A 22,470-nucleotide genomic window follows, 5' to 3' on the forward strand; every position below is an offset into this window, starting at 1 on the left:
CACCACAATGTGTATCTGTCATCCAAGCCGTTGATAAGGTCCCATAGACCCTGGATGCAGAGGCAAAACAAATTTCATAGTGGTCCAAAACTTCTGGACACTCAAAAAGATTTCAATGGCAACCGTTTAGTTCCACTCTTTCCTGTGACGTGGGCCACCCGAGTGTTGTATACGGCTCATTTTTGGGGTGGCCCACTCTTCAGAGGGGACCCGACAAATGCACGATGTGGATGATAGAGACACATCATGGTGAGGCCTGAAGTGGGGCCCACGGCCCTGGCCTCTTTTACCGTCACGCAGCAGGATGCTGCTGTAGCGTCAGCTACTTATATTTTTATTATTTCTTTTTTTTTGAAAAATGGTTTTTGTGTGGTTTTTCGTATGCAGGACCCGCATTAGCAGAATCCACTCCAGCCATTGGTCTTTACTGCTCAAGACAGACCAAAAGAGCCCAATATTCAATATATTTTGGTGAATTAGAACATCAGGGTGAATTTCAATGGTAGACACACCGTTTGTTATGCTATGGCCCACCCGAAATTCGGATCGGCCCCATTTTTCAGCTCAACGCCTAAAATGGTCTGAGGAAAGGGATGGACGGTGTGGATTGGATTCATACATCAGGGTGTGGCCTGTATGAGTGGCCCACCCAAACCCTTTGAATTAAGCTTATATTTGGTTTTTCCCAACCAGCGTCCAGACGCTGCTAGACGGTCGTCCAGCAGATTCTAACACTGGCCATCTAGCCATGTTGGGCCCACTTAGTATTTGTGTCTTCCCAGCATCCAAACCTTCCAAGAGGGTTAGCAAAACGGCTGCAAAGTGGGCCCTGGTTGGGTCCACTTGGTGCCCAATAAGGATGAAATACGTACATCACAAGCGGACCATAAAAATTAGGGAAAGAGAGAGAGAGAGAAATAGAGATATCGAGTGATGGAGGGACCCCGGCACTATGGGCCCTCCCTTCTATGATTTACAACATAAATCAAGTGGGTCGCATTATATGTGGGCCCACTGATCAAAATCAACAGTAGAGATCTTTTCTCCACCAAAATGTAAGGTCTAGATGACCCTATTTATGCAAGGGAAATAAACATCATGATGGGGTCCATGGAGAATGGCCCCATCATGGAATGATCATGAGCATCAAGGTGGGCCATCAGCCACACCTAGGGTCCAAAATGAGATCCATACCATCAATCGGTAGGCCTCACTTGGCCCATCATCAAAACAATGAAATCTAGACCTATAGAAGCACCCACCTTCGATCTTCTCGGTCCGTTGGAACGCCGGTCTCCTTGTGCTTCTCTTTGATGGAGGGATGAGGATGGATGGTTAGGATGAAAGTTTATGGGATGGGAAGGTGGGCCACACAAAGTCACTTTCTCCTTAGAAATGCATGGACGTCTACCTCTCCTCTCTCTTGGAATTGTTATTTGGAATTTGTGTTGAGAAAGAGAGAGAGGTGTGGTGGTTGTAAGAGAAGTGATGGTTGATGGATGTAAGGTGATAGTGTACTTGACTAGCATGGGTGTGTAAGAGAGAGGGTGAGAAAGAGTTGACTTTGGGGTTGCTTCACTTGAGGAGAAAGGAAGCATTGATTGATTGATTGATTTCAGTGACTGATTGATAGGACATTTTGTAGAGATTCTCTTGGGATTGCAAACGCGCGGTGTTTCTTCAAAATAAATGCCGGCACACATCTTCCTACAAGGGTATCGGATCAGTGCATAAGACGCGGCGTTGGAATCGCAGCGGCGGTGCGGTCGCAATGGTACAACTCTCGGATTAAGCCGACTCAAATCTATAGCATACGACTTAAGGTCGCGCGCAAACGTCAATTATCGATCGCAGGTTGCCGGAATTCGCCGGGAAGGATCGCGGGATTCGACGGAACAATACGGTCTAGGATACGGGCCTCACATAGAGTGCAACCACCATGCCCTCTCCAACTCCATTAGTATTTAAGGCTTTTAGCGTATTGGTTAAGTTCTTGACAGATTGACTTAAATTCTTCTAAACTAAAAATATCATAACCCCTTCATCAGTCCGTAGACACCTCACCCCGGGTCGATAAGTTGATTGAGTTTAAATCGATGGATAGTCAACCAAACATTAATTCTAAACCCTAACCTTAGAAGCCTAAACCCTAAGAAACCCAATCATAAACCCTAAACTCAACCTAGTCAACCTATTCAACTCAGTTGACCTAGTCAACCCAGTCAACCTAAATACTATGACCCTAAAACACTGAAGCCCTTGGTCAACTCACCCGGTCAACTCGCCAAGTCAACTCATCTGATCGGCCTACCTAGTCAAACAATCTAGCCAACTCACCTAGTTAAGCCCAAAACTAAGCCCGAATCAAAGCCTAAAAGCAAGCCCAATCAGAGTACTGTGCAAAACCTCAACACAACATCCTTTACAGCAGAGCCTCCACACACTTAAGACTACCTGCCAAAGCAGGGAGTCCCAAGTGGGAACCGGCGGCAGCCAGCTTGTCATCAGCCACGTGGCACTCCCCTCTTTAGGCTGACGTCCCACAAGTATGTAGAATCCCTCTTTTCCAGGCCATGAGTGTACGATTGATGTATATTTATTTTGATGCCCATTTCCTTATCCGAAATTACCATTTTACCACATCATCCAACCCATGAAATAATCTTATGTGGCAATCTCCAATCATAACCCTTCAACCACCTTTTACCCCGAACTTTACAGGAACTACAAGAAAATCAGATTTGGAGGCTATAAATAACCCCCTCCCCTTCTCATTTCAAGCATCCACTATATTTCGAGCATTCACGGAGGATCAAGCATCCCTCCTCATTCCTTAGGGCCATAGCCATCTAGTCATCCCTCCACCAAGGAGAGAGAGTGTGAGTCTAGCTTCAATTTAATCTAGCCTAGCCAAAAACCTTAGTCTCCTACGACATCGAAATCCTAATCTGTGCTACTCAATCTAGCCTTGCGATACAACCATCCATCTAAATCCTATCAATATAAAGTAAATTGATAGGTTTGTTTGTTTTGATTGTTTTTAAGATTGCTGGTATACTGGTCTTGAGATTGTAGCTTAATTATTTTTCTAGATCCTTCTTTCATCACTGCAACACTTACAGCAGTCCAAAAGCCTTTTTAAATTATTCTCTTCTTTAGATCCTTTTGTTTTTTTAGTACATGTCTCTTTAAAGGGTTCCACTTCTAAATACCCTCCTAGCTGCTTATTTCCCTTTTATCGCCCAAGGCTTTGTTTTGGTTACCCTTGATAAATAGGTTAACCGCTTGTATCTTAAATATGCACTTCTTGTATATTGACCGCAACACTCCACCATTCACTAACGCGTAGTTGGATAAGCCGCAAAAATCACTCCAAATCTACTTCATATTCTTCCTACAATGCCACATGTTACCCTCTAATTGCCTTTCCTAAAATATCACGAAATAGGATACAACACAGGATAATCCAAACCATTCAAAACTTTTGCCTTTAAATCGACAATTCGGGAGTGAAATACAGGAATGGTCTCCATTCACCTAAAAACCGGGCCAGGATATTTCAACGTGTAAGAGATTTGGGACATGGTCCATCCATGGTAGGATGCAACAGAACCAACGGTTCCGATGCACTGGATCTGGTCCCCATGCACGCAAGGCATTATGTGTAACGTACACGTGACACGTGTATGATGATCAAATCCATACATTTTACGAATTCCACCATGGATTGGTTACTCACCAAAAATTGCTTTAATTGTGTACGATCTTAACCATCTAATGAATGCAACTTTTCTCGGTTAATTAGAGCCGTTTGATTTTATATTTTAGCTTCTATTAGTATGCCATCAATTAAAGGGCTGGGATCATCCGAACATGATTTTTTGGACCATCAGAAATAACAAACGAATGGTTTCGATGTCTTCAATGTATGCCGCTGTGCAGAGATGACATGTCGGGTTTGATAGGGCGTACGGGTACCACCGTACGGATTTCCACTCCCAGATTGAACCTTCAATGATGATCTGAGCCGTTCATCTTCTGGACCATATCCTGCCTGGGCTATTGTAAGTAAGAAGAATTTGTTGAACGGGTGATCTTGTATGAAGATGAATATTTAATGGCTTTATATTCAAATCCGTGATTCAAAGGTCAGGATCATCAATGAAACCTGATCATAATATCGTTGCTTCGCATGAACGGTTCAGATCATTATTCTATAGATGCCATGCGGGGTCGGAAACCTGCCAACACACCATACTGTGGTAAGGTGGTACCGTACCCTATGTTAATGGAAGAGGATCCAGTGCATCTGAAGGCACAGAGTTTTGGTGCATCCGCATCTAGTATCATACACGTGTAACACTCCTGTGACGATCCGTACCAGGCATCACGCGGCATCCACATTTTAATTGGACGATCACCACCATCTCACTGAATGTAAGCCGTCAATAATTTTAAGTGGACCACCCCACGGAAACTGTTGGAATCAAACGCCTACCGTTGAAAACATTTTAGTGCCCAAAGAAGTTTTGGATCAAGCTGATATTCGTTTTTTACCTTTATCCATGTCCGGGTGACCCTATAAACAGTTTGGATGACAAACAAACGTCACTGTGGGCCCTAGGAAAGTTTCAACGGTGGAAGGCATTATCATGTTTCCTGTGGTGTGGTCCAGTTGAGCTTTGTATGTGCTTGAATTTTGGATTCATGTCATAAACTAACCCAGAAAAACGAATGGAGGGCATGGATAAGACATATACATCTCGGTGGGCCTCACAGTGTTTCTGAGTAACTCAACATGACAATGTGCGTCCTACCAATTTAAAGGTGTACACGAGTCAAACCGAGTCGAGCTGTGGCTCGGCCGCTAGCTGAAACCAGCTTGAACTAGGCTCAACTTGGTCCTCGAGCCTAACTGGCCAACTCAACTCGGTTCAGTCAACAGCTTGAGCCAATACAAGTCGAGTTCGAGCCAAGTTCTAGCTTGTGCGGCATTTTCACAAACACTTTGAGTGTACTTTCAATTTCTTACTGTATATAAAACAACAGTAACGGTTTACAAGTATTTCATCAAACACCCTATAGGCAACATCAAAATAAAATAAAATAAAAAAGTAATTATTTCATATACATAGTTCCTTGCCACCAGTTGGCATTTCGTTGTCTCATTTCATCAAACATTTGGTGAGCAACATCAATATCAAAGTAACCAAATCATGGGAACTCGTTAGATCCAAGTTTGATTCAAGTTGGGGTTCTATACCAGTCGAGTCAAGCTCGGGCAAGTTCGGTTCAAAATATTTCGAGCTCAAAAAATCAGCTCAACCTCTATTTCGAACAGAGTCGGATCGAGCTTCTTTGAGTCAAGTCAACCGAGCTAACTCAGTTCGTGTACAGCGCTGCCTATCATATTCGGCCGAGTCACCGAGACTTGTAACCTTGATGTTACCTATTGGCTATTGCAGCTTACTTGCAAGAACAAGCCAACAAGGACACTGGTGAGAAGCCGAGACACATCGGGTCCGTTGATCACAAAAGCGGTGGTCATGGTGGATCTGCTCATACTGGTGGTGGTCGTGGTGGATCTGCTCATTTTGGTGGTGGCCGCGGCAACGGTAGAGGTTCTAGAGGCAGCACTGGCGTCAAACCATTATACTTTGGTGGCGGTTCGCATAGACACAACAAACACAGTGCAGCTGCGAGCAATCACCATTCATTTGATGTGGGCCTTATTGCAATGGTGGTAATCGTCTTGGCCTTGATCCCCCTAACCGTCTGATTATTCGTCATCATATTAGCCTGGTCTCGGCATATTAGCTGTCGATATTTGGTAGAAACAATACGGTTACAAAAGTGGGCTACTTTGTATGGTTTATGTCCTAAAAGCGTATTCATTTTTATTTATTATGTGATATTTGTATACCAAGGTAGTTATCGGTGGTTGTGAAAAAATACATGCACGGTTGATATAAGACGCAAACCATAAAGAAAAACTATTAAATCAAAAATTATAAACAAGAATTACTAAACTTTACAGGATTCGACAATATACTTATATTCACAAGACAACAATGCAAAGCTTTCTCTTAATAAAAACTAAAAGTACGAGATGTACCACTTTTACGCTCTATATGTGTACAAAAACTTTCTACAAAGGAATACTTTAAAAAATTAATTATAAAATACTTCTTTCTACCTCTAATCTCCTTTACATAAGCCACATTGAATGGGAAGGGAGAGAATAGGTGTCGGAGTCCAAAGAAAGGGAGAGAAAACCATCTTATCTATGAGAGAGAAGGAGAGAAACATCTCCCAATTCGTGACGTCAACCCACATCATAATTAACATGCCCAAGGAACTTGCCCAACCAGGCTTGGACTTATTATCTCAGCCTGTAAATTGGGCTTGAGCTTGTTCTTGTTCAATTCGAATGTGTTGTTACATGCGTTATAAATATCTTAAATTTAATAAAATATGTGTGATTAAGAATAATGTCGAGCGTGCTAGACTTATAATCGATTCAAATTGATTAAACGCTTGTAATCTCATGCAACAAACTAGTTGAATTAGGAATAATGACGGACGTGCGTGACATCACTGCATGCGAACACGGGAGCGAATTACGTGCGGCCCTTACTGCGAGGCCCACCTAGATGTATATATTCTATATCTACGCGGCCCATCCATTTTTCTAGATCATTTGTGATGAGGCTAAAAATGAAGCAGATTTCAATGTCAAGTGGACCATACCATGGGAAATGGTGGTGACTGACTATTATAAAATTATTATGGGTCACAAAAGTTTTGCATCAAGCTGATATTTTTTTTCACTTTATTCAAATTTATGTAACATTTTCAACGGGTTGGATGGAAAATAAACATTATCGATACATTACTGTGGGTCCTACGAATTTTTTAATGGTAGAATGTACAATCACAATTGTTTTCTTTTTTATTGTCCACCTGAGATTGGGATCTGTTTCATTTTTGGTCCAGTACCTCATAATAAACTTAAAAAATAGATGGACGGCGGGGCTATAGAATAAATACATCAAGGTGGGGCCCACAGTAAGGACCGCACTGTCGTGGACGAGGCTGTGGCCGCACCTAATCGGACGCGAATTAGATACCGACAGGTCGAGTATTGAGTCCGCTATTGAAGTGACGTCACCAAGTTATCTCGGCCCAACTATGATGTATTTGTTGTATCCACACCGTCCATCCATTTTGAGAGATCATTTTAGAGCTTGACCCAAAGAATTAGGTAGATGAAAATCTTTAGTGGACCCCACCACAGAAAACAGTGGGGAGAGTGATTCCCACCGTTGAAACTATCCTAAGGCCCACCATAATATTTATTTGAAATCCAACTTGTTCAAAAGCTCAAAAAGACAATTAAAAAAAAAAAAGAAAAACACAAATATCAGCCTGATCTAAAACTTTTGTAACCTTTAGAAGTTTTTAACGGTGGGCGTCACTGTCCCCACTGTTTTCTGTGATGGGGTTCACTGAGCTTTGTATATAACTTGTTCTTTGAATCTTCCGGGAAATGATCTCTCCGGATGGATGGAAGGCGTGGATATAAAATATAAATCATGGTGGGGCTACGTAACTTAGTGACGTCAATTAGGTAGCGAGTCTCGCGACTCAACCTGTAAGTAGCAAATCTGCGCTCCACCCTATCCTCTCCCCGTTGCTCTATGTGGCGGTCATGCACGTGCTTTGGATATGATGTGTGATTCGTTTTGCGGGCCAGTGGCAGCAGCAGGTACGTAGTGCCTCAACGATGTACGGTATACCTGATGCATGATAAAGTAAATCCAACCCGTCCATCCTTATAAAACAGTGAATTTACTCCAAATGCCCAAAAATCAGCATGATCAGTTAATCAAATGGGCTACACCAGAGGGAACAAGTTGGGAGATAATGTTCACCCTTTATTTACATGAACCCATTATGTTGTATGTATAAATTCCATTCCATTCAGACTATTCACCTGGTCTAGGTGAAAGACCAGACCGAAAATCAGGCTGTTTTAAAAATTCATGTTGGCCCTTGTTTTAATCAATGGTGACTGTCCCTCTCAATTTTTTTTTATGTGACATATCATACTTGAATGTTTGATAAGTATAATTATACGTATATCGTGGTAATGTGAGGTGAAGAATCCGATGGACGGATTGGATGATCTTATATTAAAACTCTATTTTACAATTCGCCACCATTCATTTGCTATTTAGTACACTGTAACCTATCTATCGAATTTCAAAAGGTGACAGCTCATTCTCCAGATTTGGTAGAAAGCGGACAAGTACCGAACGTAGCACGTCCTGTCTGAAAAGGCTGAAAAAGCTGAGGCAGGCTCCTGTCATAGTCCTCAACCATTTTGAAAGCTATCCATACCATCCAAATTGTGGGTCACGCGGTGGATGGAGCATATGTCTAAAATTGCACTAATTAAGCAATCTGACCGTCCAATTTAATAGCTATCAAATGGATGGTTGAATTTAAAAAAAATTAGTGGTCCAAATTGGGTTATTATCACCTCAAAAAGTTGCACCAGCTCCTTGGACGGTCTGGATCACTTTTATGGTTAAATTTTAAACGGTGGAAAACTAATGTTGGAATTTTTGGCTTTGGATGCAGAAAAGAGAAGAGGTGCACTCCAGTGGTATTCTACCACCGTAAGCTTAAGGGAAGATGCGAGGCCCACGTAATGTATGTATCGATCCAACCTGTCCATCTGACACGTCCCCTCAGGTTAACCGACGGCCTGAAAATCAGCTCCATCGAAAAATATTGTAGGCCACAGCAAGGGAACAAGGTGGGAGGGGATGCTTACCCTTGATTCTCGTCTTGGCTCACCTGAGTTGTAAAATAGCCTGATTTTGTTTTGACCCATTATCCATGAAAGATGAATCGGTTGGACGGTCTGGATTCTCTATAAATAAATAGTGGATCCCACGTGCAAATCAAGGGGGCGTCCCTCTCAACCTATTCCGTGTGGTGTGGCCCACCTGAGATGGCTAATTTGAAGTGATGTGAGGCGACGATGGACTGGTCGGATGTTGTGAATACATCACATGGCCCACTTCTTCTCGGCTCCACCCCAAAAGATAACGATCGGCGCCCAACTCGGAATCGGTAGTGACTTCTCCAGTACCGAGATCTTGGTGCTGGTCGGTGCTGTAAAAGCTCCGTTGCCCACCCTGATGTATGTGTTCTATCCACGCCGTCCATCCATTTTTCCAGGTCATTTTAGAATATGAGCCTAAAAAAAGGCAGATACAAATCTCAGTTAGACTACACCACAGAAACAGTGGAGATTGAACGCCAAATCTCAGTTGGACTACACCACAGAAACAGTGGTGATTGAACGCCCACCATTAAAACGTTTCAGGCCAACTATTATTTTTTATTTAACATCCGTTGATTAGGTCACATAGACTTGGATGACGAAGGGAAAATACAAATACCAGCTTGATCCAGAACATTATTGCCAGAAGTTTTTAAAGGTGGCCATTCAAACACCGTTGTTTCCTGTGGTGTGGTCCACCTGAGATTTGGATTTGCCTATTTTTATAACAAAATGCCCTAAACTCAGTTAGAAAAATGGATGGACGGATAGCATGGACAAAACACATAAATCATTGTGGGGTGCACAGAACCAACCATTACCGAACTCGGTGCTGGAGGGGTCACTGCCGATTCCGAGTCCACTAGGTGGTGGACACGTGTTTACGCAACTATCATCAGATCCTCGGATCCACCGAGGTCGGTGGATCTCTGACTGTGGGGCCCATCTTGATGTATATTCCTTACATCCACACCCTCCATCCGTTTTGACAGATCATTTTAGAAATGATCGAAAAAATGAAGCAGATCCAAACGTCAATTGGACCACAGCATAGAAAAAACTAGTGATTGACTATTAAAAAATTATATTTGGCCTCAAAAAGTTTTGGATCAAGCTAATATTTCTGTGATCCCTTCATCCAGCTCTTTGTGACCTTATCAACAGTTTGGATGGAAAATAATCTTTCCAGTAGCCGCAAGAATATTTCCTGATGTGTGGTCCACATAAAATTTGCATCTGATTCATTTTTGGAACAAATGGTATTTCAAAACAAATGCACGGCGTGGATATAAGGAAAAAACATAGGTGGGCCCCACAGTCAGGTATCCACCGAAACCGCACCCTGTTTTTTCTTCCCATACCTGATACCCCCACACGCAGAGGGTGAGAGAGAGAGAGAGAGAGAGAGAGTAATGAAGAAAATAGCATTGCTTCTGGTGCTCTTCACCTACCTTCACCTCCTTCTTCCACAGCTTAGCATCACCGCCACAGGTATTCACTTCTTCTATTTTCTTTGTTTAGAGATTTTGAAATAGGGAGAGAGTATTAATAATCACCGCATCTAGAGGTGCAAATGGGTCTGGTCAAAGGGAGACCCCAACCCTAACCCATTTAAAAAATGGGTTAGAATTTTGGACTCAGATCCAACCAATTAAAATTCAAGTCGAGCTCGATTTGGGTCTAATGCAAAAATAGCTGACCTATTAATTTAATGGGTTAGGTTTGACTCGACTCTATATTCAACCTGTTTGCCAGATTGGCAAGTTTAAATTGAGTATAGAATTACAATTGAGTTTCATCTCATTTTCTAAACTATCTAATTAATCATGGTAAAGAATAAAATGACCAACCGTTCAAATTCAATAGGTAAAATCAAGTTGGTATGCTAAGTTGTTTTGTCTTTCGAGTTGAACTTTTAGACCTACACTGATGTAGCATAAGGGCAATCATATAGAAAGTCGGGATTAAGAGAAATCAAGTTGGATAGCTCGAGATGAAGTGAAAAAATTAACATAGTGGAAATTATAGCTTTCGACAGTCATAACTTTTGTGAGTGATTATCCATCTATGTGCATAATGTCTTTAGAAAGCTACAACGAGCTTGATATCTTAGCCAGTGCCGATGGCAATCGGCCCTTAAATGGTTCTGCAAAATTCAATCATTTTAAGGTCAAATTTGTATTTTAAGTCAAAATTTACTACTTTAGTAGGTGAAATTATTATTGATTTTAGTTGTTCTAGGATCTAGTGAATCTTGAAATCATTGAAAGATGTTTTTTTTTAGTCTTTTAGGAGAGTTTGGGTAGAATTAAACGAAATTACTATTTATAATAAGTTTATGAAGTTGAGAAAGTTATGAATTCAGAGCTTACGGCGTATATAAGTAATATCAATTACTTTGAAAAGAGGCATATTTATTCATATTTCTCAATAATATTTTCTCTGCTTAGACATTTTTCTATCTTATAAATTCAAGGCTCCTCATGGATTTTAGGTTCATCGCAGAGGAAGAAGATAATTATCTCTTCTTCCCCATTTTCACCATCGCTGAGGAAGAAGACAATTTATTATTTATCGTAAGTTTAATAATATTATTATATATGTGTTTATGCTTGATCTTACCGCACCAGATCTAACAACTCAGATGATGTGATGTGGGACCAAAATCTCAACAAAAGAAAAAAGAAAATTTTCTTTGGCTGATCTGACAGCCGAATGAGATCAGGATCCATAAAGTCGTGAGTATACCAAAAAGGATAAGCCTAGCTACTATAGCAAGGATACACATGTCACATAATCCCACTCACGTGGCAAATCCAAGGACTTTGATTTATGTCATACACAAGAATCTAATCGAGTTTGGTAATTCAAACTCTATATTTAATCGTACACAAGGAAGGAGTATACACGGACTCTTACAACTGACAAATTACTTGCCGAAATGAGCTCCTTTTGTAGCGCCTTCTTGGGTTACTTGATCAATACTCTCTCGTGCTTTAATCAGCTCCCCTCTGCTCCCCCGATCTTGATGTCGATGTGTTACCTATACTTCAACTCTAAGATCAACCACATTGCATGTGATGCTCCTTTGGGGTGACAAAGGTGATGGGAGGTTGGTAAATCTCTTACAACTAATGAGAATGTCGTAATTTTAGGAACTCACATAAATGGGTCTTCTAGAGGATTTAGACAATGGTATACCTATAAAGGTCGGTTTTAAATTCTAGAGAATTGTGGAGTTCAGGCTCATCTTCAAAGTAGAGATTAGAATCTCTATTAGAGTGTTAATCTCAAGGAAGATGACTTAGAACTCATTGGTTTAAATGCTTGAGATGAGAGATATGATCATGGAATCATATAAGCTTCTAGTACACCAAAAACACATTAATATGCCCAAAAACCTATCTTCTATATAAAAGGAAACGAGTTCCAATGGTCATAAAACGGGCAGAAATTGCTAGTATTTGGTCGCACCGAATTAAGGTTCAGTCGATCCGCATTAGGTAAGAAAGCCATTGGACAAACTTAGGCATCTTCAATCGCACCAAAAGTGGTCTTCGTTCGCACCGAAGACTATGTTCGGTGCAACCGAAAGTGGCACTCGTTTGCAGTGGAATTACCCAGAATTCTACGTCAGCACGCAATCTTGTTTCAACTAATTTCAAGCAGACCGAATGTGGGTTTGGTGGGACAAAAGGTTGCTGAAATTGAGTAAATTTTCTAGCAACTCGGGACTTCTAAAGCCAATTTAAGTATGATTAATTAAGGCTCTTATGGCTTAAGGGATTATCAATAAGATTTACCTATAAGGTTAATGATCATCTAGAGGTTTAAGGGTTGTTTTAGGTCAAGGGTTAGGGTCACCAAGGTATCTCATATACATGTTTTTTGCTCCTTAATGTTCCACCTCCATTTGTGGCTTCGTTCTTCAACTTCCAAGGGCACAATGAACTACATGACATAAGGACTCGTGTGATTGACAAATAAGATACATAAAACAGTGCACTAAAAATCTCCTCATTTATCAATTATGTGACAAAAACTTGACATGGATCATGTCATGGTCCATACCAATGACATACCAAAACAACACATAATATTACATGTCAAATATAAATTATTTACAATTTGATATGTTATAGGTAAAAATAGACTGACCAGATAAATAAGGTCGGCTTGGATATCTATGCACATCGTGAGGTCGGTTGGCGTCGATCCTGACCAAGGAGTTCCTCGACGGCCAAATAGGAGCAGTGATCCACCGTTAGGAGATCTGCCTACTTGCCCGATGGCCTCGTCCTCGAGAAGATGAAGTACATTTACTTCCTTCAAAAGAGGACAAACACCGAGCTCTCCCAGGGTCCCATCCATTTTTGAGCTCTCGTTCAGATTCCTTGGAGAAGCATTCGAGGCACGATCCCGCGCAGGACCAAATGTGGAGCTACTACACTCACTCTACTCGGGGTCTGCAAGAGAGTCCCCACACCGTACGATAAGATGAAGAGGATGGTCATCCTTAGTGCCTTTAAGACACCATTAAGGTTCCAAATGAAGGCAACTGGGCTCTGCTTCTTAGATATTTAGCCACGACCCAAGAATTTGACAAGAGGCCGAAGATATATTGGAAGAAGAACTGACCAACAGCTTATCGAGCACCCATCTCGGGGAGGTCATCATCAGAACGGCCATAGGTTTGAATCCTGAGGTCAGTTCGAATGGTCGACTTCGGCTACCAGCCTCATTTGCCAAAGATATATTGGAAGAAGAACCGACCAACAGCTTATCGAGCACCCGGTTTGGGGAGGTCGTCGTCAGAAAGGCCATAGGTTTGAATCCTAAGGTCGGCTCGGATGGTCGACCTCGGTCCTCGGCTACTAGCCTCATATATTTTCAAGTCTCAACCATTCAACCTTATCATAGCCGAGGATCTCGAGAAACGGTTGCCATTCGCGCCTATTATTCAGGAAGCATTTTCGTCCATGTAACCACTCATAGGCCTATAAATAGAGGGGCCATCTACAGTGAAAGTTACGCACCAGCAAACCATCAACTCTACTGGACCCGGATCGCTCGATTCTAATTTAGGCATCGAAGGGTCCCCCTGCTATAGCCAGGGTCTCATTCGTCGTCTTCATGTGCAGATACTCAAAGGTCCAGAGAGGGTTAACCAAATTTCTGCATCAACATGATACACTAAGACATGTAACACTTGCATTGCTCCCCTATCTTATCAATTCTTGTAACAACAAAGTAATCCTCTAAACTAGAATTAAACTTGTTTTGGTAGAAGTTAATCTTTCTCTCCATTTTTGTCAGTATTTAACAAAGAGTTAGTTCTAATAAATATGCCAATAAAAATATAACATGGAACAACTTTATAAGTCACACACTTACCAATTATAAGGCTCATACTAATAGTGAATTAAAATGTGCATGTTAACATTAAAATATGAAGCATGCTAATGATCATTCAAAAGATATGTTATTTGAATTAGGAATGACCAAAGACAGTATAAGTTAAAAACATGTGATACCAAAAATTCAATAACTTTAAAGTTTAAATTCTATAAACATAAGGAAGATCAAAGAGCTCCGTACTCTCGCTAAACCAATACATCAAATCAAATCAATAATGTAACACTATGTTTTATCTTATCCTAGTATAGGGTGAAAGAGCGAGTTTCCTTATTTGGCACGCCTCTTCACTCTATTCTCTAACTCTCCGAAGAATGCGGCAAAAGCCTTTTACATGAAGTTCTTTAGCTGGGATGATAGGTGAGTCCCACCAAAAAGTTAGTGATAAATCCATGTTGTTCGTACATTTTTAAAAATAATTTTATGATATGAACCAAGACTGAGGTAGATCAAAATCTCAAGTGGGCTACACAGTTTTGGATCAGGCTTATATTTATTTTTTTTCCCCTTCAACCATTTTTTTTAATCTCATGAACAGGTTAGGTGACAAATAAACATCACTGTGGGGCCTGACAAGATTTCAATGGTGAAAATCATTAATCCCACTGTTTTATATAGTATGATCCACCTGAGCTCTGTATGTGCTTCAATTTTAGTCTCAACCCCTTAAATGAGCTGGGAAAACTAACGGACGGTGTGGATTAACCACATACATTCACCGTGGGCACAACAGAGTTTACTCAGTACGGTGAGAGCCTAATGAGTAACTCAGTACTAAATCCGCGGAAACGGAATGGCGACTCCCTCTGCCACCAGCCCGGTGGTCGGTGCTTTGTGGGGCCACGATGATATATGTGTTTCATCCATTCCGTTCATCCATTTTTACAGATCATTCTAGGGCTTTATCCAAAAATTAAGATAGATATAAATCTCAGTGGACCACACCACAGGAAAACAATAGTGATTGAATATCGAACATTAAAATCCTCCTAAGGCCTACTGTACTGTTTATTTGACATCAAATCTGTTGATTAGGTCATAGTGGCCCAGATGAAGGGAAAAAAGAAAAATATGCTTGATTCAAAACTTTTATGGCCCCCAAAAGGTTTTTACTGGTTGACGCTCATTCAACAATGTTTCCTGTAATGTGGGCCACTTGAGATTGGGATATATCTCATTTTTGGTCTCATAACATAAAATGATCTGTAAAATTAGATGGACGGAATGAATGAAACACATACGTCATGGTGGGGCCACAGAGCACCGACCTGGCTGGTGGCAGGGGGAGTAGCCAATCCGTTTCCGCAATCGGATTTCACATGGAGAATGCGGATGGGCGCGGATTAGCTACTTACAGGTTGAGTAGCGAGACTCACTACTGAAGTGATGTCACCAAGTTTCATGGCCCCTCCATGATGTTTATTCTTTATCCACGCCTTTCATGCGGAGAGATCATTTTACGGCAATATCTGTTAAATCCAAAGCTCAAGTGGACCCCAGCACAGAAAATAGTGGGGACAGTGACGCCCACCATTAAAAACTTCTAAAGGCTACAAAAGTTTTAGATTAAGCTGATATTTGTTTTATCCCTTCTTTTGTGTCTTTTTTAACTTTTGAACAGTTTGTATTTCAAATAAACATTATAGTGGGCCTTAGGATAGTTTCAACAGTGGGAATCACTCTCCCCACTGTTTTCTGTGGTGGGGTCCACTATAGATTTTTATCTGCCTCAATCTCTGGCTCATGCCCTAAAATGATATCTCAAAATGGATGGACGATGTGAATATAACACTGTAAGGTCCACTGGATTTATGTATCCATCCACTTTACCGGAATTTTAGGACCTGAGTAAAAAAATTGAGGCATATACAATGTTCAAATTGACCACACCACAGGAAACCGTTGAATTGAACTTCTGCCGTTGAAAAAATTTTGGGGGTCACAGAAGTTTTGGATCAAGCTTATATTTGTCACATCAGATTGGATGACAAATAAATATCACTGTTGGGCCTAGAATGGTTTCAACAGTGGAAATCATTATCCCCACTGTTTCCAGTAGTATGATCCACTTTATCTTTTGGATATGCTTCAATTTTGGGCACAACCCCTTAAATTAGATGAAAAAACTGATAGACGGGGTGGATAGACCATGTACATTCAAGGTGGGCCCGACTGAGTTTACTCAGTAGCAATCTGATTTTGCGTCCTACCGGAGCCTGTCTCCGGCAACGAAACGGTAAGAGCTTTGAGTGGTCACGGGATGTATGGATTTTATCCACCCGGCCATCTATTTTTCCTTATAATTTCAGGGCATTATTCCAAAAATGAGGCGGATCCAAATCTCAAGTGGACCACACCACATGAAGTAGCAGTAATAGTGATTTTTACCGTTAAATATTTTTTAGAGCCCACCGTGATGTTTATTTGACATCAAACTAGTAGATTAGGTCATACAGACATGGATGATGGCAAACAACAAATATCACCTTACTAACATCTTTGTGGGACCCACCCAGCATCGAGCAGAAGAACTTCATCCGTCGAAATTAAGAGAACAGGGTGAAGAGGCGTGACAGAGAAGGAAACTCACTCTTTCAAACTTGCACATAAAAGTGTCTTCATCCAGCAGGTTAATAGGAAGGTTCACACGTAATGACGTGCGAACCGGTGCCCAGTTGAGTGTTTCTCTAAATGTGTGTGTCTGTGTGTGTGAGAGAGAGACAGACCTTATTAACTAATTGGATGACAAATAAACATCATTGTGGGCCCTAGGAAGGTTTCAACTATGGACATCATTATCCTACATTTTCCTGTGGTGTGGTCCACTTGAGCTTTGGATGTGCTTTTAACTTTGGGCTCATGCCCTGCAGCGAGCTCAGAAAGCGGATGGATGGCGTGGATAAGACACGAACATCAAATGGGGCCCACAGAGTTTACTCAGCACGATATATACTCAGTAACCAATCTAATTCCTATCAGTGCTGCCTATGGTTTAAAGACACGGACCAGTCCCATGCGACTCGTCCTAGATAACTCAATACCTCCAACTCAGCTGAATTAGCGACTCGACTTGAGACTAGACAAAACGGTCACCGAGTCTAAAAGTATATGTGGAAGAGTCCCTTAAGATCTGACAGTCTACATGATATGAAACCTCACAAAACCGAAGATTAACAGTTCAGATCTAGTGGGCCACCAACCACTTTGGAGCAGAGTAAAGAAGGCCTCGGATTAGCTTAAATTGTCGACAAACATCAATCTCTAGATTTCCTTTTTCTCTTGTTGTTGCTTAATGTATTATTAATGGGAGAGCCTCTTCCCATTTATAAGTGAAGGATGGGGAGTTTGGATAATATCCGAAATGATCTGGTATTATTCTTGTATCCTCATCTAAATCTTCATTTAAAGTTCAAACGGAAGGAGGAAAAAAAAAATGATTAAAAAAATAGGCCAAACCTTATGAGACTCACCACCAGTGGACCTCACTGGCCTGTGTCCAACTGTAACCGTGGTGCTACCACTGAAAACCTTCGTGCTTTTGCAGCTTATGTGCAAGAACAAGCCAAAACGGATACAAGTGAGAAGCCCGGACGCATCGTGTCCGTTGATCACATCATCGGCGGTCAGGGTGGATCTGCTCATGGTGGAGGCAGTCATCATGGAGCTTTGGGTGGTGGCAGTGGCAGCAGCAGCAGAGGTTCAACAGGTGGCACTGGCATCAACCCATTATACATAGGTGGTGGTGCACATGGCCGCAATAATCACAACAGGCACAGTGCAGCTGCAAGTAATCACCGTTTGTTTGATATGGGACTTAATGTAATAGTGGTAATCATCTTGACCTTGATCATCCTAACCGTCTGATCATTTTTAATCATCTTAGCTTAGTTTCGGCACATTAGATTGGTGAAATTTGATAGAAACAACACCGTTACAGAAGTGGGCCACTGGTTTATGTTCTAAAAGCGTAGTCATTTATGTTGGTTATTTTTTATTTATTTTGGTGATGTTTGTTTATTAGGGTGGTAATGAATTGTATTGGAAATATATTCCACGCGTAATCGATGTAAGCCGAGCAAAACTACAAAAATAAAAAGTTAAATAAAAAGCTAAAAGGTAAGTTGTCTTAAAATAAGAGATAAGAGTAAGATATTTACATGTTTCGGCAATATACTTGCAGCCACAGATTAATAATATATAGTACTTTTATTTCTTTAATAAAATAAAAGAAAATAAATATATATTACTTATCTCTCTTATATTTTTTTTCTGTACAAGAACTTCTTATTAAGAAATATCCAAATAAATAAATTATTATTCGTTATCGGTAAAAATAGACTGACCGGATATACAGACTCGAAGACTATAGATTGCTTGCCGAAAAATAACATTGGCCTTGGAAGTCACCAAGACATCGACCTCGGATAGACTACCACCTCGGAATTCAAATACACTTACAATTGTCCGAGATATTCGTCAAGTATCTCGAGAAATCAATCACGACACATTCGAAAGAAGATATCTTCCATGATACACAATCACCATCCAAGAGGCATTGCCATATACGCCACTGTTCTCAAAAGGTTATAAATATACGCTGACATGAGTAAAGGTACGCACAATCTCTTCTTAGCCAGGGTCGTCTTCTTGTGCAAGCATGCGAAGGTTCAAAGAAGACTAACCAGTTTGCTATATCAACATTACCTATCTTTCTTTTTAAATATATGACAACAAAGGAAAGAGAGTAGATGAAAAGGCTTAGCTTAATTAGGTTTTACCAATGAAGCTATAAAAAGTAACCCTCTCTCTAATGGGGAACGTTTCCTAATGAGAGAGGTCAACCCACATCTCAACATGGGCTAGTCAACCGCCGGCCAGGCTTTGGAACGGCAGCTCTACCTATACACTCTCGCAAGCTTGGCTCAATCAAACTTTCCAAGTTGATGGGCATTGTCTTAAAAACTTAGGTGGCCACATCATATGATTCTAAAAGTTTTAGGCAAATGTCAAATTCCTTCCTTGTCATAGGGAGCTCATATGACCAAAAGTTCAGTAAAACCCACCTTAATGTCCGCGTAATGTACACTCCATTCATCTGTTGCACCAAATCATGTTAGCACGTGAACTCAAGTAATGCATGAGGTAGATAAAAAACTCAGATGAGCCACACGCCCACACCAAAAGTAGCCATGGGAATTGAATCATTGAAACCTTCTTGAGACCATAGAAGTTTTGGATTGGGCTTACACTCATGTTTTCCCTTCATCCTGGTGGGGAATGCCCTGTAAACGGGTTGGGTGGCATGTAAACATCAAAGTGAACCAGGAAGGTTTCAACGGTGAGTGCTTCCATCTATATTGTGCACAGCTTGAATTTTTTATCTACCCCCATTTCAGGGAAAACGTTCTAATAAGAGCTGCGAAAATGATGAAGGGAGTAGATGTCATACAAAAATCACTTTGGCGCCACAAGCTTCTAGTAAAATGAAATTCTTATCTACGTTAGGTGTGATCTTAAATGTTGTGGCCCACCCGAGTTTTGAATCGGCCCGATTTTGGATGCCAAAGGAAAAAAATGACGGAACACATATGATGGCTAGATTGAATGCCATACACACATCATAGTGGGCCCCACACATTTCATTGTAGTTTAAGCTTAATTTACAAAGCTTTGTACTGCTTAGAGCCTTAAATTTACTATTTCAAGGAGGGAGTGAGTCTCAAGTGTAGGGAATTGAGAATTTAAAGACCACATATCTCAAAGAAGACCTCTTCCTTCGCATGTCTTTTAATAATATGGTTTCATACTTTCGTTCTAGTGCTATTTAAAATCTACCGTAAAACAAACCAGCATCAATGAAAAAGTATCATGTGCGAATTTATATGCAATAGTAAAAATTAATAGAAAAAGTCTTTTACTTTTTCATCATATCTCCGGTGTACACATGGCACTTTTTCATTAGCTCGAATTAACTCCTCCACATCCACTTTATCCACGTGTTCCACGTGTACGTAAATCAACATGCACCTTACCTACGTGGAACACATGTACATCAATCTACATGGTAAAAACCATAGCACGCCTACTGTGCCGAGCTTGAAATCCAGCCGGTGGGAATGATCATCACCACCCAATCTGTACCACTATCCAATGGACGGTTAATACGTCAGCGGTAAAAATTCAAGGAGAGAAATCGGATGGTTAACATTGTCTCAGAGTTTGGTGTTTATTTTCCATCCACAATGGGCCCATAATGGGGAGGGTAATGGTGGTGAACTAGCATTGCAATCTATAATTACATATATAACTAAAATCCGGTACCCCACCATTTTCTTGTTTTGAAATTTTCACGTAGCTTTGGCGTTTGAGAGAGAGAGAGAGAGAGAGAGAGAGAGAGAGAGAGAGAGAGAGATGGGAATGAATAAAATAGCATCGCTTCTAGAGAGATGGGAATGAATAAAATAGCATCGCTTCTTGTAATCTTCTCCTACTTTCACCTTTCTGTTTCTCGGAAGCTCAGCATCGTTGGATCTGGTATCTCTTTCTCTATTGCTTTGATGGAAATCATTCTTTGGTGGTAACGGCTGAAATGGGTGCCGGGTCATGTACGTATGACATCTGAACCATCTGTAGATATGTTCACTTGTTTTTGGCCTGTGGGGCCGGAAATCAGGATGATAGAAAGCTCAGGTTGGCCACACCTACAGGAAGAGTTGAGAGGGAATGCCTACCACTGATTTGAGATGGGGCACACTTGAGTTTCAAAATGGCCTAGTTTTTTAGGTTTCTCGTCTTCTGAAGTGGATGTGTCAAATGAATGGATTGGATGGCATATAAACAACAGCGTGGGTCCTTTACAAAAATCAAGGGTGATCATCTGTGCTCATCTGTTCCTTATGGTGTGGCCCACTTGACTCATGGTTTGGTCTGAATTTTGTGCCCACGTCTAAGCATGGACGTGTATGCATGATGGACAGGTTAGATGTCATAAGCACATCACGTGTGATCAGTTTTTACCGTTAATCTTGTAACTGAATCATTTCATACATGCATGGGTTGCGCCTACATGGTACTCGCGGTGGTACCAGGCTTTTGTAGAGCTGGCATGATGTGTGCATCTGATCCACTCCGCACATTGGGTTAGCCCCGTTATTTCCATCGTCAGGCCCAAAAATCAGACTGATTCAGACTCAGGTGAGCCACACAATAATAAGCAATGTCAACAACCATCCACAAAACCTCTAAATTCAGATGGTGTGGCCCACCTGAGTTCTGAAATGGCCTATTTTTTGTGTGTCACGTTATCCTGGTGGGGTGTGTCTGATAAACGACTTTGATGACATATACACAACATGGTGGACCAAACAAACCTCCCGGCATGTTTTTGGTTGGGTTCCCCTCCCAACTGTCCCCATGGTGTGGCCCATCTACGATCCAGATCGTTCTGATTTTTTTTTTTCCCCATCACCCAACATCGAAGGGCAACCCCAGTGGACAAGATAAATCTGATTCGCATATCACATGGGCCCCACAATAGCCTAATAACGGTACCGTGGTAACATTTTCCATGCACTGACATACATGCCTATATAAGAGAAAATCTCACCTTCTTTTGAAACTAGTTAGGGTGTGGAGCCAGCAAACTAAGGTGTGTATGTATGAAATCCAACCGGTCTGATGGGTCACCTTATAATGAAAATAGGATACATCAAAAATCAATCATGGTGGTCCCACCATCAAGCTGGCCATCACGTGAAGAAGCTGTTGGGTGTTTATTATTTTCTATCATGTGATACATATGATGGTTGGATCGGTGTGATCTTTGTGCCATCTCATTTTTATGGTGGGACAACCATATTGGATGGATTAGATTACAAACATACCCCATGGTGGGCTCCACGCGAAACTAATTATACTGTTTTCTTACCCACAATTAGTTGCGTGTGGGAGACAACACCACACGCAAACATGCAAGCATGTATTGCGATTGAAAGAATGGTTAGATGTTATTTAAAAATTCGGAATATTATTTATATATTTGAATGTTAAATATTACAAAAAAAAAAAATGATTAGTCGAGCTTTATAAAAGAAAATCTATTCGATTTCAAAAGCAGATAAATGTACATTACGAACTGTGGTTCATGGAATCAAACATGTTAGATTATGTTACGAGGTCGAGATCTGTGGGCCCCACCG

The 22,470-nt window shown here is 41.1% G+C and overlaps 1 protein-coding gene across 1 annotated transcript; it reads left to right on the plus strand.

Moving 5' to 3' along the window:
- The first annotated feature begins 10,192 nt into the window (after nucleotides 1–10,192).
- Nucleotides 10,193–18,289, plus strand: LOC131235238 (uncharacterized). Its single transcript, XM_058232379.1, has 2 exons — nucleotides 10,193–10,348; nucleotides 17,817–18,289. The coding sequence occupies exons 1-2, from the start codon at nucleotides 10,270–10,272 to the stop codon at nucleotides 18,134–18,136; spliced, it is 399 nt and encodes a 132-aa protein (XP_058088362.1). The 5' UTR covers nucleotides 10,193–10,269; the 3' UTR covers nucleotides 18,137–18,289.
- The last annotated feature ends 4,181 nt before the right edge of the window (nucleotides 18,290–22,470 follow it).

The sequence above is a fragment of the Magnolia sinica genome, chromosome 19 (genome assembly GCF_029962835.1).
Source record: "Magnolia sinica isolate HGM2019 chromosome 19, MsV1, whole genome shotgun sequence".
In the NCBI taxonomy this organism is placed as follows: domain Eukaryota; kingdom Viridiplantae; phylum Streptophyta; class Magnoliopsida; order Magnoliales; family Magnoliaceae; genus Magnolia; species Magnolia sinica.

What these genes read in the sequence shown, in the direction of transcription:
- LOC131235238 (XM_058232379.1), top strand. Translation starts at nt 10,270, where the DNA reads ATGAAGAAAATAGCATTGCTTCTGGTGCTCTTCACCTACCTTCACCTC. An exon ending in GCTTAGCATCACCGCCACAG is followed by an intron (nt 10,349 to 17,816) that starts GTATTCACTTCT and finishes GTGCTTTTGCAG; the next exon opens with CTTATGTGCAAGAACAAGCC.